Genomic DNA, 13,411 nt, shown 5'->3' with positions numbered 1-13,411 from the left:
TTAAAAAATATATAAAAAAAATAAAATATAATATTAGATTGTATTTAGTTCAAAATTAATAATATACATATATAAATGTATATAATTATATTAAAAGTATATAATATATCTAAAAAAATAGAAACTCATGTATAAATTTAGTTATTAGTTTGGTTTTAATACCAGTTTGATTCCGGTATAGTTTTTGTTCGGTTCTTAGTGAAAAACCAAAACTGAATCAAAGTACTAAAATAACTTCAGTTTGATACAGCTCCTGTTGGTTCCGTAGGATTCTTCAATTCGATTCAAGACCTCCAAAAACCGTGCACAACCCTAGGTTTAACTTATGATTTAGTTTAGTTTGACTAATCTAATTAAGTTGTTGCCAAATCCCTAATAGAATAGTAGACTGCTATCTCATTCCAAGCTTTAGAGAAGGTTTCAGTCTATTGAATATGATATTTGAGGTTAACACTTTCAAAAGGGTTTACAAAAATACATAATAGTTATCGAACATCTATCAAGATGAGTATGGCTGTGAAGACGAAGGCATGGATTTTAATAGCTTCTGCACTCTATTCTATTTTCCCATGTACATTTTCTAGAGATAAAAAGGCAGTGAATTGACTTGTCCTTTTCAATGGATTCTTCTTAATCCACTTAAAACTATATATTTTACATCTTTATATACGAGGATCGAACACTCAACCTCATTTAAAAAATAAGAGTATCAAATCACTCATACCAAGTACCCATTAGTATTTGAGGAATATAACTATTTAGAGTGCTTTACTATTTAGTGCATCAACTTAGCGCGAACAAGATTAGCCTTATCTATTAAAATAAAAAAAAAATCCCATATACTTTTCTTTTCCTAAATGGCTCTAACAATCAAGAGCTTGATGAAGTAGAAATTATGTTGGAAAATAACAAGATAATACAGAACTTAAATTTGAATTTCAAATTTAAATTAACTTTATAAAATTTCATTAAGCCAAGTATTCATTTGACATTGTTGTTTAAAGATAAAAAAGTTAAAAAAAAAAACAATATTTTAAATGCATTTGAACAATTTAGAAAAAAAATTATTTCATTCTTTTTATTATTTTTATTATTAAAATTTATCAAATTTAATCTTAAATTAATTTTTAATACTTTTTCATTAATATATTTAAGAATGTATTTTTTTCACTAACAACAATTCCAATAATAATACCAAAAAACTTCTAACCTTCGAAAGAAATTTAAAGAGCGATGTTTTCATTGTAGGAGGCCTCAATTTGATAGTACTAATTCAACCTGATTATAGTTGGTAGTAGTACTAATTTGGAACATAAATATTTTTATATGGGTGAGACAAATATATATATATATATATATATCAACTAAAAGTTTCGATTATTGAAAATATGACTTCATTAAAAACAAACATATACCTATATCTTTAATTATGTTAATGTGATAAATTAAAAATTCAGGACTTTAATGAAGTTAGTGTTGATTTCAATGACTGGTAATGACTTCACAAATAGAGCCCTAAAGTTTAACAATAACAAAACCAAGGAAATTTTAAGTAAAATAAAGAGAACAAAATCTACACAATTTTTTGCCAAAAAGTTCAATTAACTAGAAACATAACCTGTGGAATGTACGCTAACCTCTTCTCTATAACCTCTATGGACGGCTGCTTAACCATTAAAATTAGTTCCCTGTTCTAGAAATTTCAAATCTCTATTATAATTGAGTATAACAAACCATGCCTTAAACATTACTTCCAGGCCAATCTAAATGTCCCATGTTGTCCACATTTAAATACCAAGCTCCTGCAGCAATCTCATCATACAACTGATCCCAGCCCCAACTTGCATACCCAAAGAAAAACCAGTAGTCAGCAATGGATTGATTTCCTGACTTTAGTTCTTCAATCTCATGGAGTGTGGCTTTTTGATCAAGAAAGTATATACCTGATGCAACTTCTGGGTATTGATCTTTGATTAGTCTTCTAGTTAGAGCAACAAAAGGCTTTCCACCTTTTATAAGTGGACCGCCCAAAGATAGAGGAGCTTCTTTTAGTAGTTCGAACCCTTTGTCCAGATCATCCACGGAGTCCCATTTGATAAGATTATTATAAATCAGACCTTCAAATCCTGTATTTTGATTGACCTTCACAATGAGAACCATTGATTTATCAAATGGTGCCATAGTGAGCTTTTCAGTAGCAACAAGGGTTGAGCCAACCACCACATGAGAAATTGTTTCATGCAAGCCTTTGGATTTGTGTGATTTGATCCAGCTATAGTCTGCAGCTCTCTTTGGTGTCCGGTTCTTTAATAGGACCTCATGGTATTTGTCCTTCCCAACAGGAGATTCATTGTGAATTGTGGATGGTAATGCGTCTTTAAAATGATACTTGCCACTTTTTTCAGCTACAGACCACAGAATCCCTAATAGATACGGGGGGAAAAAAGAGACGAGACAAAAAATAATAAGCTTAATACCTCATGAATGCACCAAGTTCAAAAAATAAAAAATAAAAAACTGAAATAAAATGAAAGAGCAGTACTTCAAAATGGAAGTTTCCTGAACATGACAATTTAGAGACAAATTAGTGCCTCACAAGTGCTAATACGACAGCCAAACAGAATACTATAACAAATTCAACAAGCAACTAAAAGGCTTAATTTCATCCATGATCCTTGAATTTACCACTAATTTCAGTTCAATCACTAAGTTTCAATTTCTATTGTAGAAAGAGATGATTCTCATTGATTTCAATTAATCTGTACATGGGTATATATATACAATTGATTCCTATAATTGTGTTCTACTAATTAGGAAGAAATCCTAAATAAGAAATCCTAAATGGAAATACAGAATACAAAATATACAGAGAAATAATATAGTGATTGACTTTTCATAACATAGTGATTGACTTTCCATAACACTCCCCCTCAAGTTGAAGCATAGATGTTAATCATGCCCAACTTGTTACAAATGTAGTCAATCCTAGCTCCATTCAGAGCTTTTGTGAAAATATCTCCTAACTGTTCTCCAGTTTTGATGTGTCCTGTTGAGATGATCTGTTGTTGAATCTTTTCACGAATAAAGTGACAATCAATCTCAATATGTTTGGTCCGCTCATGAAACACAGGATTAGATGCAATATGAAGAGCAGCTTGATTATCACACCACAATTTCGCAGGCAGGGAGATCTTAAAACCTGTCTCATCTAGTAATTGAAGTATCCACATTACCTCACATACTGATTATGCCATGGCTCTGTATTCGGATTCAGCACTAGATCGAAAAACTACATCTGCTTATTGCTTCTCCAAGACACCAAATTTCCTCCAATAAAAACGCAATATCCAGTAGTTGACCTCCTGTCAACCTTAGATCCAGCCCAGTCGGCATCTGAAAAACATTCAACATTCAAATGCCCATGATTACCATATAGCAAACCTCTTCCTGGAGCGCCCTTCAGATAACAGAAGATTTGTTCCAAGGCTTCCCAATGAGCAACAGCTGGGGAAGACATAAACTGACTTACCACACTAACGGCATAAGCAATGTCAGGACGAGTGACTGTAAGGTAGTTCAATTTTCCTACCAATCTCCTGTATCTCTCTGGATCTTCAAACAACTCACTATCCCCTGCTAACAATTGTAAAGTTGGAGTCATTGGTGCGCTAAAAGGCTTAGCACCTAATTTTCCTGTCTCTGTCAATAGATCGAGGACATATTTTCTTTGAGACAAGAAAATACCATTCTTACTTCTCATAACTTCGATACCCAAGAAATACTTTAACAATCCCAAGTCTTTGGTCTGAAACTGAGTTTGGAGGAAGGTTTTAAGAGATGAAATACCTGCAGAGTCACTCCCAGTGATGACAATGTCATCCACATAGACTACCAAGAGAATTAGACCAGCCTCAGATTGCCTATAAAATACTGAGTGATCACACTTACTCTTTTGCATACCAAATTCCTGTACTGCTTCACTGAATCTCCCAAACCATGCCCTAGGACTTTGTTTCAAGCCATAAAGAGACTTCTGAAGCCTACAAACTTTACCCAACTCCCCCTGAGCAACAAACCCAGGTGGTTGCTCCATATACACCTCCTCCTAAAGATCACCATGAAGGAAAGCATTCTTGATATCCAATTGATGCAGGGGCCAATCATATGTAGCTGCTAAAGAGATAAACAAGTGAATAGAAGTAAGTTTAGCTACAGGAGAAAAAGTATCAGAGTAATCAACCCCATATGTCTAAGCATATCCTTTTGCTACAAGGCGTGCTTTTAACCTAGCCACAGAAACCATCAGGATTTACTCATCAGATATACCCATTTGCAACCAATAGCTTTCTTACCAGTGGACAAAGGCAATAGTTCCCATGTACCATTAGCATCTAAAGCCTCCATTTCCTCTTTCATAGCATCACACCAGCCAGGATGAGACAGTGCCTCATCAACAGTATTAGGGATAGGAACAGAGTCTAAAGAAGTAACAAAACACCGAGAATAAGAAGACAATTGATTATAAGAAACAAAAGAAGAGATAGGGTAAGTACATGAACGTTTACCTTTACGAAAAGCAATGGGTAAGTCTATATCAGAATCATGATCAGTATGAGATACAGGATCTCCCAACGAAGTAGCTAGTGGAGGATCTGATTCAGGAATCTCCAATCTCCTGGAATAAACATGAACAACGGGAGGTCGAGTAGGTCTAGAGACAGAAGGAACAGGCTGTGGGAGAGGACTAGACATTGGTTGGGCAGTATATATTAAGAGATCATCCTCCTCCCCCTGACTCTCATACACAGATGATGGAGGAAAAAATGGAGTGGACTTAAAATATGTGACATCTGCAGAAACAAGATAACGATTAAGAGTAGGAGAGAAACAACGGTACCCTTTTTGGAGCCGAGAGTACCCAAGGAAGACACATTTGAGAGATTTTGGATCCAATTTAGTAACCTGTGGACGAACATCACGCACAAAACAGGTACAACAAAAAATACGGGGTTCAATAGGGAACAAAGATTTTGTAGGAAACAAAATAGTATAAGGAATATCCCCATTAAGGACAGAAGACGGCATACGATTGATCAAAAAACATGCCGTAGAAACAGCATCCGCCCAAAAGTGTTTAGGTACTTTCATTTGAAAAAGAAGAGCACGAGTTACCTCAAGAAGATAACGATTTTTTCTTTCGGCCACGCCATTTTGGGATGGGGTATCCACACAGGAAGACTGATGAAGAATGCCATTTTGTGTCATATAAGGCTGAAATTGTGCTGAAAAGTATTCTTTGGCATTGTCACTTCTTAATATGCGCACAGAAATATTAAATTGAGTTTTCATTTCATTACAAAAGGCACAAAAGATAGAAAACAACTCAAAACGATTCTTCATTAAATATAACCAGGTAACACAAGAGTAATCATCAACAAAAGTAACAAAATAACGAAATCCAATTTTCGATGTAACAGAACAAGGACCCCAAACATCAGAATGAACTAACTCAAAAGGAGATGAAGCCCGTTTATTGACTCTAGACACAGAAGGCAAACGATGATGTTTTACAAACTGACACGACTCACATTCTAGTACTGATAAAGACTGAAATTGAGGACACAGCTTCTTCATGGTAGACAAAGAAGGATGACCCAATCTACAATGAGCTTCAAGAGGTGTTAAGGTACTGGAGCAAACAAGCGACCGCGGTACATGATTTTCCAGAATGTAGAGACTACCTCTACAGGTAGAGATGCCTGATACTGGAAAAATTGTGCAAAATCCTCTACAGATACCAAAATAGTTTTCTCAGAGGAAGATACTGTAGAATTCTCTGCTGCCATATTTGTCATCTGTGATCGCTGATTTTTTCTCTGAAGTTGCGGACAATTATATTTTGTATGGCCAGGCTCATGGCAATAATAACAAATGACTCCTCTTGACTCCTGATTAGAACTAGCCTCTCCATTACGCTGATTACTTACATTTGCTGTAATTCCTCCTCTACTTCCTCTTCTATTACCTGTTGTCCATTTGGATTACGGCTAATAAAAGCACTCTTTGGCGGTGTGAAGATTGAGTACTCTGCATGCGAAGGACCCGTGTGAACATTTCATGCAAAGAGGAAATCTCAGGCGGAGAGGATCGAGATTTAGCGATCTCATACTACGAAGGAAGGCCTGCAAGAAAACTCATAATGACGATTGCTCCGTTGGGCTGCTTGAACTTTCACATCAGGACTAAAAGGCAACAATACATTAAGTTCCTCATATACCCGTTTAAAATCCATAAAATAAGCCGTGAGAGACTTATCCTCTTTCTCAGCACGGTAGAATGCCTTACAAACATCATAAATACGGGAGATATTCCCTTTACCAGAATACAGAAAATCTAAGTAATCCATCAATTCCTTAACAAATTCACAGTGATTAATTAAACTAATTACCTCACTATGAATCGAGTTCCGAAGCTTCAAAAACAACCGAGCATCCTCCCTTAGCCAAGTTTGTCGTGTATCAGTGGGTGGATCTTTAGTAAGGTGATCATCCTTATCAATGCTACGCAAATAGACCCTAACAGTCTTACTCCACTCTAGGTAATTCGAACCATTAAGTTTGTGTTCCGTGATCTTAGTCATCACCGGAATCACATCAGAAATAACATTCTTATTGTCTGCCATTTGTTGAGACAAAGAAAACTAACCGAAACGCTAATCCAAAGTGCTTAAAGCAGCAAAATAACCCAAAATCACAAATCAAGCAAATACCAAAATAGGATCTGAGAGCTAAACCTCAGAAGTCCTTTAATGGTTATACTGGATCAGGCAACAGCACACAGTGGTGGAATGAGGGGGTTGAGACGACGCCGGCGATGTTGATCGGGGTTGAAACGGCCGGTCGGTGGCCAAGGTCTCTCCTGAGCTGGGTAGTGAGAACAAATAGTCACCCTAGATTGATGACCTGCTCTGATACCATGTAGAAAGAGATGATTCTCATTGATTTCAATTAATCTGTACATGGGTATATATATACAATTGATTCCTATAATTGTGTTCTACTAATTAGGAAGAAATCCTAAATAAGAAATCCTAAATGAGAATACAGAATACAAAATATACAGAAAAATAATATAGTGATTGACTTTCCATAACATAGTGATTGACTTTCCATGAAATCTATCAATAAAATCATTTAACTTGATTTTTGTTTCAATAAGGTCATCATTGCTAAATTTTTGTGAAATTTTCTATATGATATCCAAATAAAAATTTTCTAATACAAATTTTGCAATTAAGATATAGGACTTCTTTCCTTAGCAAACAAACAAAAAATTTGGCAAAATCTCTAAAAATTCGGTAACATTCTATTATTTGAACAAAAATCAAAGCTTGGTAATTTTATTGATACAAATTGAAGCTCAAATACTATATTGAAATTCATTGATAGATTTAATGCCCATAGAACAAATTAAGCCAAGCTTAAATTGTTAAGGGACTAAAGGATTGACCTAAGTATGAGTTAGACTTGAACTCAAAGAGTGTGCTGAAAGCTCTATGAAATTCATCAATACCTTTTAATGACAAAACACAAGCTTCGTCATTATGCAAGACTGAGAAGGTATCTTATACTGCAATTGTATTTTGTTATTGCTCCACTGTCTAGCATGTAGCATACAATGCAAGAAATATGAACTTTAAGAAAGTGAATTTAATGTATGTCACAACATAAGAACATAAAAGAATTCATTAGAAATCCTACAGCATTTGACACCTAGAGCTTCTGCTTTTGATTCCCCATGCTGTTTCACTTCTTTTGCACAACTTTCTTCCTCATGAAACTTCCAGGTTGAGGGAGAAATGTTCAGACTTTAGTCTTTTTCCACAAACTTTCATCTTTTTGTTCTTTTATGATGTTAAAGGGTAGTCTATATGTGCAGGCAAATGTATCTGATTATTAGTTTAAAGTAGAATGGCCAGGAACGAGGAAATATTCATGATATTAAATACATAACAAAATTCACTGAAATAGAATAGTAGTAGAAGGAGCACAGTGCACCCCAGGCACATTGCTAGTGCATGAGAACACCTGAATAGCTTAAAAAGTTAAAGCTGGATGGCTAGCATCCAATAGATTGGTTAAAACCATGACAGTTCCAGAAAATCCTAATGACAGGATTAGAAAACCAGGAAAGAAGACTTCTTCCCATTTACTGTTGCTTTAGACAAGGTGCTCCACACCTTCAAAAGAACTGCTATTCCTCTCCACCCATAAATTTTCAACATCAAGCACATTAGTTTCCACACAAAATAGCTTGAATGTTGCTTTTAAAAATTTTGCAACACATTGTAACAATGCAAAAGACAAAATCACACAAATCAATTTCGAAATAGTTGCTCCTCTCTTAGATAGATTTCACTGTAACGAAATATAAAGGGACCCAAAGCATATTTATGTAAGAAGAAAGAAAAAAAGGTTGATTATTCTTTCTTTAATCTTAATATATATGTCCTTACAACATTTTATGTCAATTTTATGTTTGCATTTTTTCTCCTTTTCTATGAATAATTTTTCATACATGTAATTCACAATTTCATGATGTAGCAGCCAAGTCCAAAGCTATTAGAATTTACAAAAATTCCTCATGATAAATGAAATCACAATTAGTTTCTTTTAAAAAATTTATCAATGTTTTTGTGCATGACACATGCCATATGAACATGATGGATTAGCAGATTCCTAATTAGAATAGCCAGTCAGCCACTAGCAACAAAAATTAACAAATTTTGCAACTGTTTATACTAGTTTGGGCAACATAAAAGTTTATCAGGGTCCATCAGCTCCCAATCATCAATTTATAGATTAATATGATGTCAAAAGACGCTTCTATACAAAAATATTACCCTTCTCATTGGTGAGATGTTGAGAGCTAACTCCATGAAGAGCTATAAACTTGATAACATCAGGTACTGCCATGTCTCCTTCATAAGAGACAGAGGTCTTCCTCTCAGCTGGAAATAACAATAGAGCAGGGTAAACTTCCCTCTGCATTCTCCAGATACACCAAAGAAAAGGTAATTAAATTTCACAGCTTAACTGTAATGGAAGAATACTGCACTATTATCTGATTGTAATTAACCAAATAAGAATTGTGATAGGCAAACAGAGTGAGAGAGTATCAGCTTATATTTAATATATATCCAAAAGTAACAAAAAACTTAATAACAACTAAAATAAAGCTTATAAGAATAGGAAAGGAGAAATTAAGATGTCAAATTCTACAATGAACTTCAAGCTTATAAAAGATATACACCGGCCTTTTACAAGTTTACCAAAACAGAAGTCAAGAAAATACTCCTCAGTGAATGCTGTTTGCTTTGGTCATTAATGAATTAACAAATTATATCTAAGAAGATATTCCTTGGTGCATATTTTTTGTGACGGCATAGTTCGGATGTAAGAAAACTCAATAATGGGTTAATAAATTGTGTTGTGAAGCAGCATCCTAGAGTCCAGGATTTGAAGCTAAGTGGAACTAAAATAAAACATATATACATTACAGTTTTAGTAATGTAAGATGAAGTTAGCAAATTGGGGTTCATCTGGTCAAGTAAAGGTTTTGTAGAACATAATTCTCAATGCCAACTATTATAAATGAAGACGGTATTAATGAGGAAAACGTCAACCAAAAGATTAAATAAGGATTGTTGAAATGTAAAACTGCAAGAAGGGTCTCATACAATAACAAAATCACAGCTGACTTACTTGTAGGGAATTTCTGCATTGGACAATTGGGCAGACTTGGAAAAATATATCCAGAAAATTAACATGAAGTTGACTTCTTGTGACCATGTCGTGAGTCTAAGAGTCGGGTTAATGCTCTCAGCTTAGAAATTTGAGATGGGTTTAGATATTATGGAACAAAGAGAGGCTCTGGTTTGTGTTGAATTATCATTTGCGCAAAGGGAAGCGAGATGAGAGGGAGAGAGGGAGACAGAGAGGGGAAAGAAAATGAAGAGAGAGAGGAAAGAGAATGATAAATTTAAATTATTTTTAAATATGCTTATGACGGATCCACAACAGCAAGTCATCAGATAACAACCATCAATATCTGATGAGTTTACAATAACAAATTGAAATTTAGGGAGATTAATGTGCCCTAGTGCCAAGTTCAGGGACAAGTGAAATTAAACCTACGGATCAATAAATGTTTGAAAACGATGATCTGCCAAGTCATGTATTTAATCCATTGGTAGAAAGTAGAGATTAAGGGACTATTAGAAAATGCAGAACAGAAGTGCGTCACTCTGTTGCCAGAATCATATTGCCCTTAAATTTTTCTGATTTAAGGATAGAGAATTATACAAGACAATCTTTGTACACTGAGTTTATGTTAACAGCTACCAGAGTAATTACATTAAATCTATTGATATGAAAAATTCTAACATTTTTATATGAAGAATTAAAGTCACTAAAAGATGCAACTCACTGAAAATGCACAATACCTTGAAGAGGGTTTATAGTAAGGGAAAATTGAATATGCAGTATAACCAATTTCAAAAATATTCTATCGGTAAAAAGTTTGATGCAGATTTTCCAAGAGGCTTACCTGATTTATTGATTTTAGAATCAAACTGCAATCATTCAATGTGCAATCCATTAAGAAGATTTTGGGAAACTTCAAATTACCATTCTTCAGGTTATCTGCCACATTATAACAAATTGTCAAAACTTGTACCAGTTCATAAAAAAACAAAAAAAAAATATATATATATATATATATATAAGATTACTGACAACTTGCAAGGAAGTGGATTAGAATTATACAAGGGTAAAGACTAAAGAGTATGATATAAAAAATAGAGGTAAGCTTCATTATTTTATTTGAGAGTTTATTTGAATGATGGTTGAAAGGTTAAAGGAGGTTAATCATTCATACCCGTTAACCTCCAATTACCGATTTGGGGGTTAACAGGGGTATTACAAAGGGTTTTTAAATTTTTTAAGTGCTTTAACCTCATTCAACCTCTCAACACTTCTTAGAATTTGTATGTAGAGTCTGCTTAATTAACCCCTTTACTTTCCATTCATTTTTTTTCTCCAGTCTGATTAACTTTCTTATGCATTGCTTGAAAAACTCCCTTTCAAGGTGTAACAATTCCCTTTCCTCAATAAGCCTATTATGGAAAGTCAATCACTATATTATTTCTTTGTATATTTTGTATTCTGTATTCCTATTTAGGATTTCTTATTTAGAATTTTTTCTTAATTAGTCGAACACAATTATAGGAATCAATTGTATATATATACCCATGTACAGATTAATTGCAATTAAGGAGAATCATCTCTTTCTACATGATATCAGAGCAGGTCATCTATCTAGGGTGATTATTTATTCTCACCACCCAGTTTAGGAGAGACCTTGACCGCCGACCGGCCATTTCGACTCCGATCAACATCGCCTCAACCCTCTCATTCCACCACTGTGTGCTGTTACCTGATCCAGTATACCATTAAAGGACTTCTGAGGTTTGGTTCTCATATCCTATTTCGGTATTTGCTTGATTTGTGATTTTTGGTTATTTTGCTGCTGTAAGCACTTTGGATTAGCATTTCGGTTAGTTTTTTTTGTCTCAATAAATGACAGACAATAAGAACGTTATTTCTAATGTGATTCCGGTGATGACTAAGATCACGGAACACAAACTTAATGGTTCGAATTACCTGGAGTGGAGTAAGACTGTTAGTGTCTATTTGCGTATCATTGATAAGGATGATCACCTTACTAAAGATCCACGACAAACTTGGCCGTTGTTTTTGCAGCTTCAGAACTCGATTCACAGTGCGGTAATTAGTTTAATTAATCACTGTGAATTTGTTAAGGAATTGATGGATTACTTAGATTTTCTGTATTCTGGTAAAGAGAATATCTCCCGTATTTATGATGTTTGTAAGGCATTCTACCGTGCTGAGAAAGAGGATAAGTCTCTCACGGCTTATTTTATGGATTTTAAACGGGTATATGAGGAACTTAATATATTGTTGCCTTTTAATCCTGATGTGAAAGTTCAGCAGACCCAACGGGAGCAACTGGCTATTATGAGTTTTCTTGCAGGCCTTCCTTCAGAGTATGAGACTACTAAATCTCAGATTCCATCCAGTTCTGAGATTTCCTCTTTACATGAAACGTTCACATAGGTCCTTCGTACAGAGAGTACCCAATTTTCACAGCCTGCCAGTAGTGCTCTTATTAGCCGTAATCCAAATGGACAACAGGGTAATAGAAGAGGAAGTAGATGAGGAATTACAAGCAACATAAGTAATCAGCGTGATGGAGAGACTAGTTCTAATCAGGACTCAAGTGGAGTCATTTGTTATTATTGCCATGAGCCTGGCCATACAAAATATAATTGTCTGCAACTTCAGAGAAAAAATCAGCGATCACATCAGCGATCACAGATGGCAAATATGGCAACAGAGGATTCTACAGTATCTTCCTCTGAGAAAACTATTTTGGTATCTGCAGAGGATTTTGCACAGTTTTTCCAGTATCAGGCATCTCTAAAGCCTACCAGTTCTCCTGTTACTACGATCGCTAAGTCAGGTAAATCCAATAAATGCCTTGTGTCTTCCTCATCCAAATGGGTTATTGATTCTGATGCGACAGATCACATGACAGGTAATTCTAGTCTTCTATCTGCTTTTCAGTCTAATCTCACTTCCTCTACTGTTACTTTAGCTGATGGTTCTACTTCTTGTATTATGGGTTCTGGAACTACGAATCCGACTTTGTCAATTTCTTTGTCATCTGTTTTGTGTCTACCAAAATTCTCTTTTAATCTACTTTCTGTTAGTAAAATTACTCGTACCTTAAATTGTTTTGTTTCCTTTTTTCCTGACCAGTTTTTGTTCCAGGATCTTACAACGAAGCAGATTATTGGTAGAGGATGAGAGTCAGGTGGTCTCTACGTTCTGGAAAATCATTTACCGCGGTTACTTATTTGCACCAGTACCTTAACACTTCTTGAAGCTCGTTGTAGATTGGGTCATCCTTCTTTGTCTATCATGAAAAAGCTATGTCCTCAGTTTCAGTCTTTATCAGTACTAGAATGTGAGTCGTGTCAGTTTGCAAAACATCATCATTTGCCTTCTGTGTCTAGAGTCAATAAACGGGCTTCATCCCCTTTTAAGTTAGTTCATTCTGATGTTTGGAGTCCTTGTTCTGTTACTTCTAAAACTGGATTTCGTTATTTTGTTACTTTTGTTGATGATTACTCTCGTGTTACCTAGTTATATTTAATAAAGAATCGTTCTGAGTTGTTTTCTATCTTTGTGCTTTTTATAATGAAATCAAAACTCAATTTAATATTTTTGTGCGCATATTAAAAAGTGACAATGCCAAAGAATACTTT

The 13,411-nt window shown here is 34.8% G+C and overlaps 1 protein-coding gene across 3 annotated transcripts in view; it reads right to left on the bottom strand.

The window, feature by feature from the left end:
• Nucleotides 1-1,521: 1,521 nt before the first annotated feature.
• LOC110659445 (uncharacterized) overlaps nucleotides 1,522-13,411 on the bottom strand; it is a 29,801-nt gene continuing 17,911 nt past the window's right edge. For 2 of the 3 annotated variants that reach the window (XM_021817387.2, XM_021817388.2), the window contains 3 exons: nucleotides 10,609-10,703; nucleotides 8,903-9,044; nucleotides 1,522-2,423 (listed from right to left, as the gene is read on the bottom strand). In XM_021817387.2, the coding sequence (XP_021673079.2) occupies nucleotides 1,741-2,423; nucleotides 8,903-9,044; nucleotides 10,609-10,703 (920 nt within the window). In that variant the 3' untranslated portion in view covers nucleotides 1,522-1,740. The remainder of the gene's footprint in view (nucleotides 2,424-8,902; nucleotides 9,045-10,608; nucleotides 10,704-13,411) is intronic. The other variant, XM_058148569.1, reaches the window with a different exon arrangement.

The sequence above is a fragment of the Hevea brasiliensis genome, chromosome 6 (assembly GCF_030052815.1).
Source record: "Hevea brasiliensis isolate MT/VB/25A 57/8 chromosome 6, ASM3005281v1, whole genome shotgun sequence".
Taxonomy (NCBI): Eukaryota; Viridiplantae; Streptophyta; class Magnoliopsida; order Malpighiales; family Euphorbiaceae; genus Hevea; species Hevea brasiliensis.
This window is presented reverse-complemented; position numbering and strand designations above follow the sequence as displayed.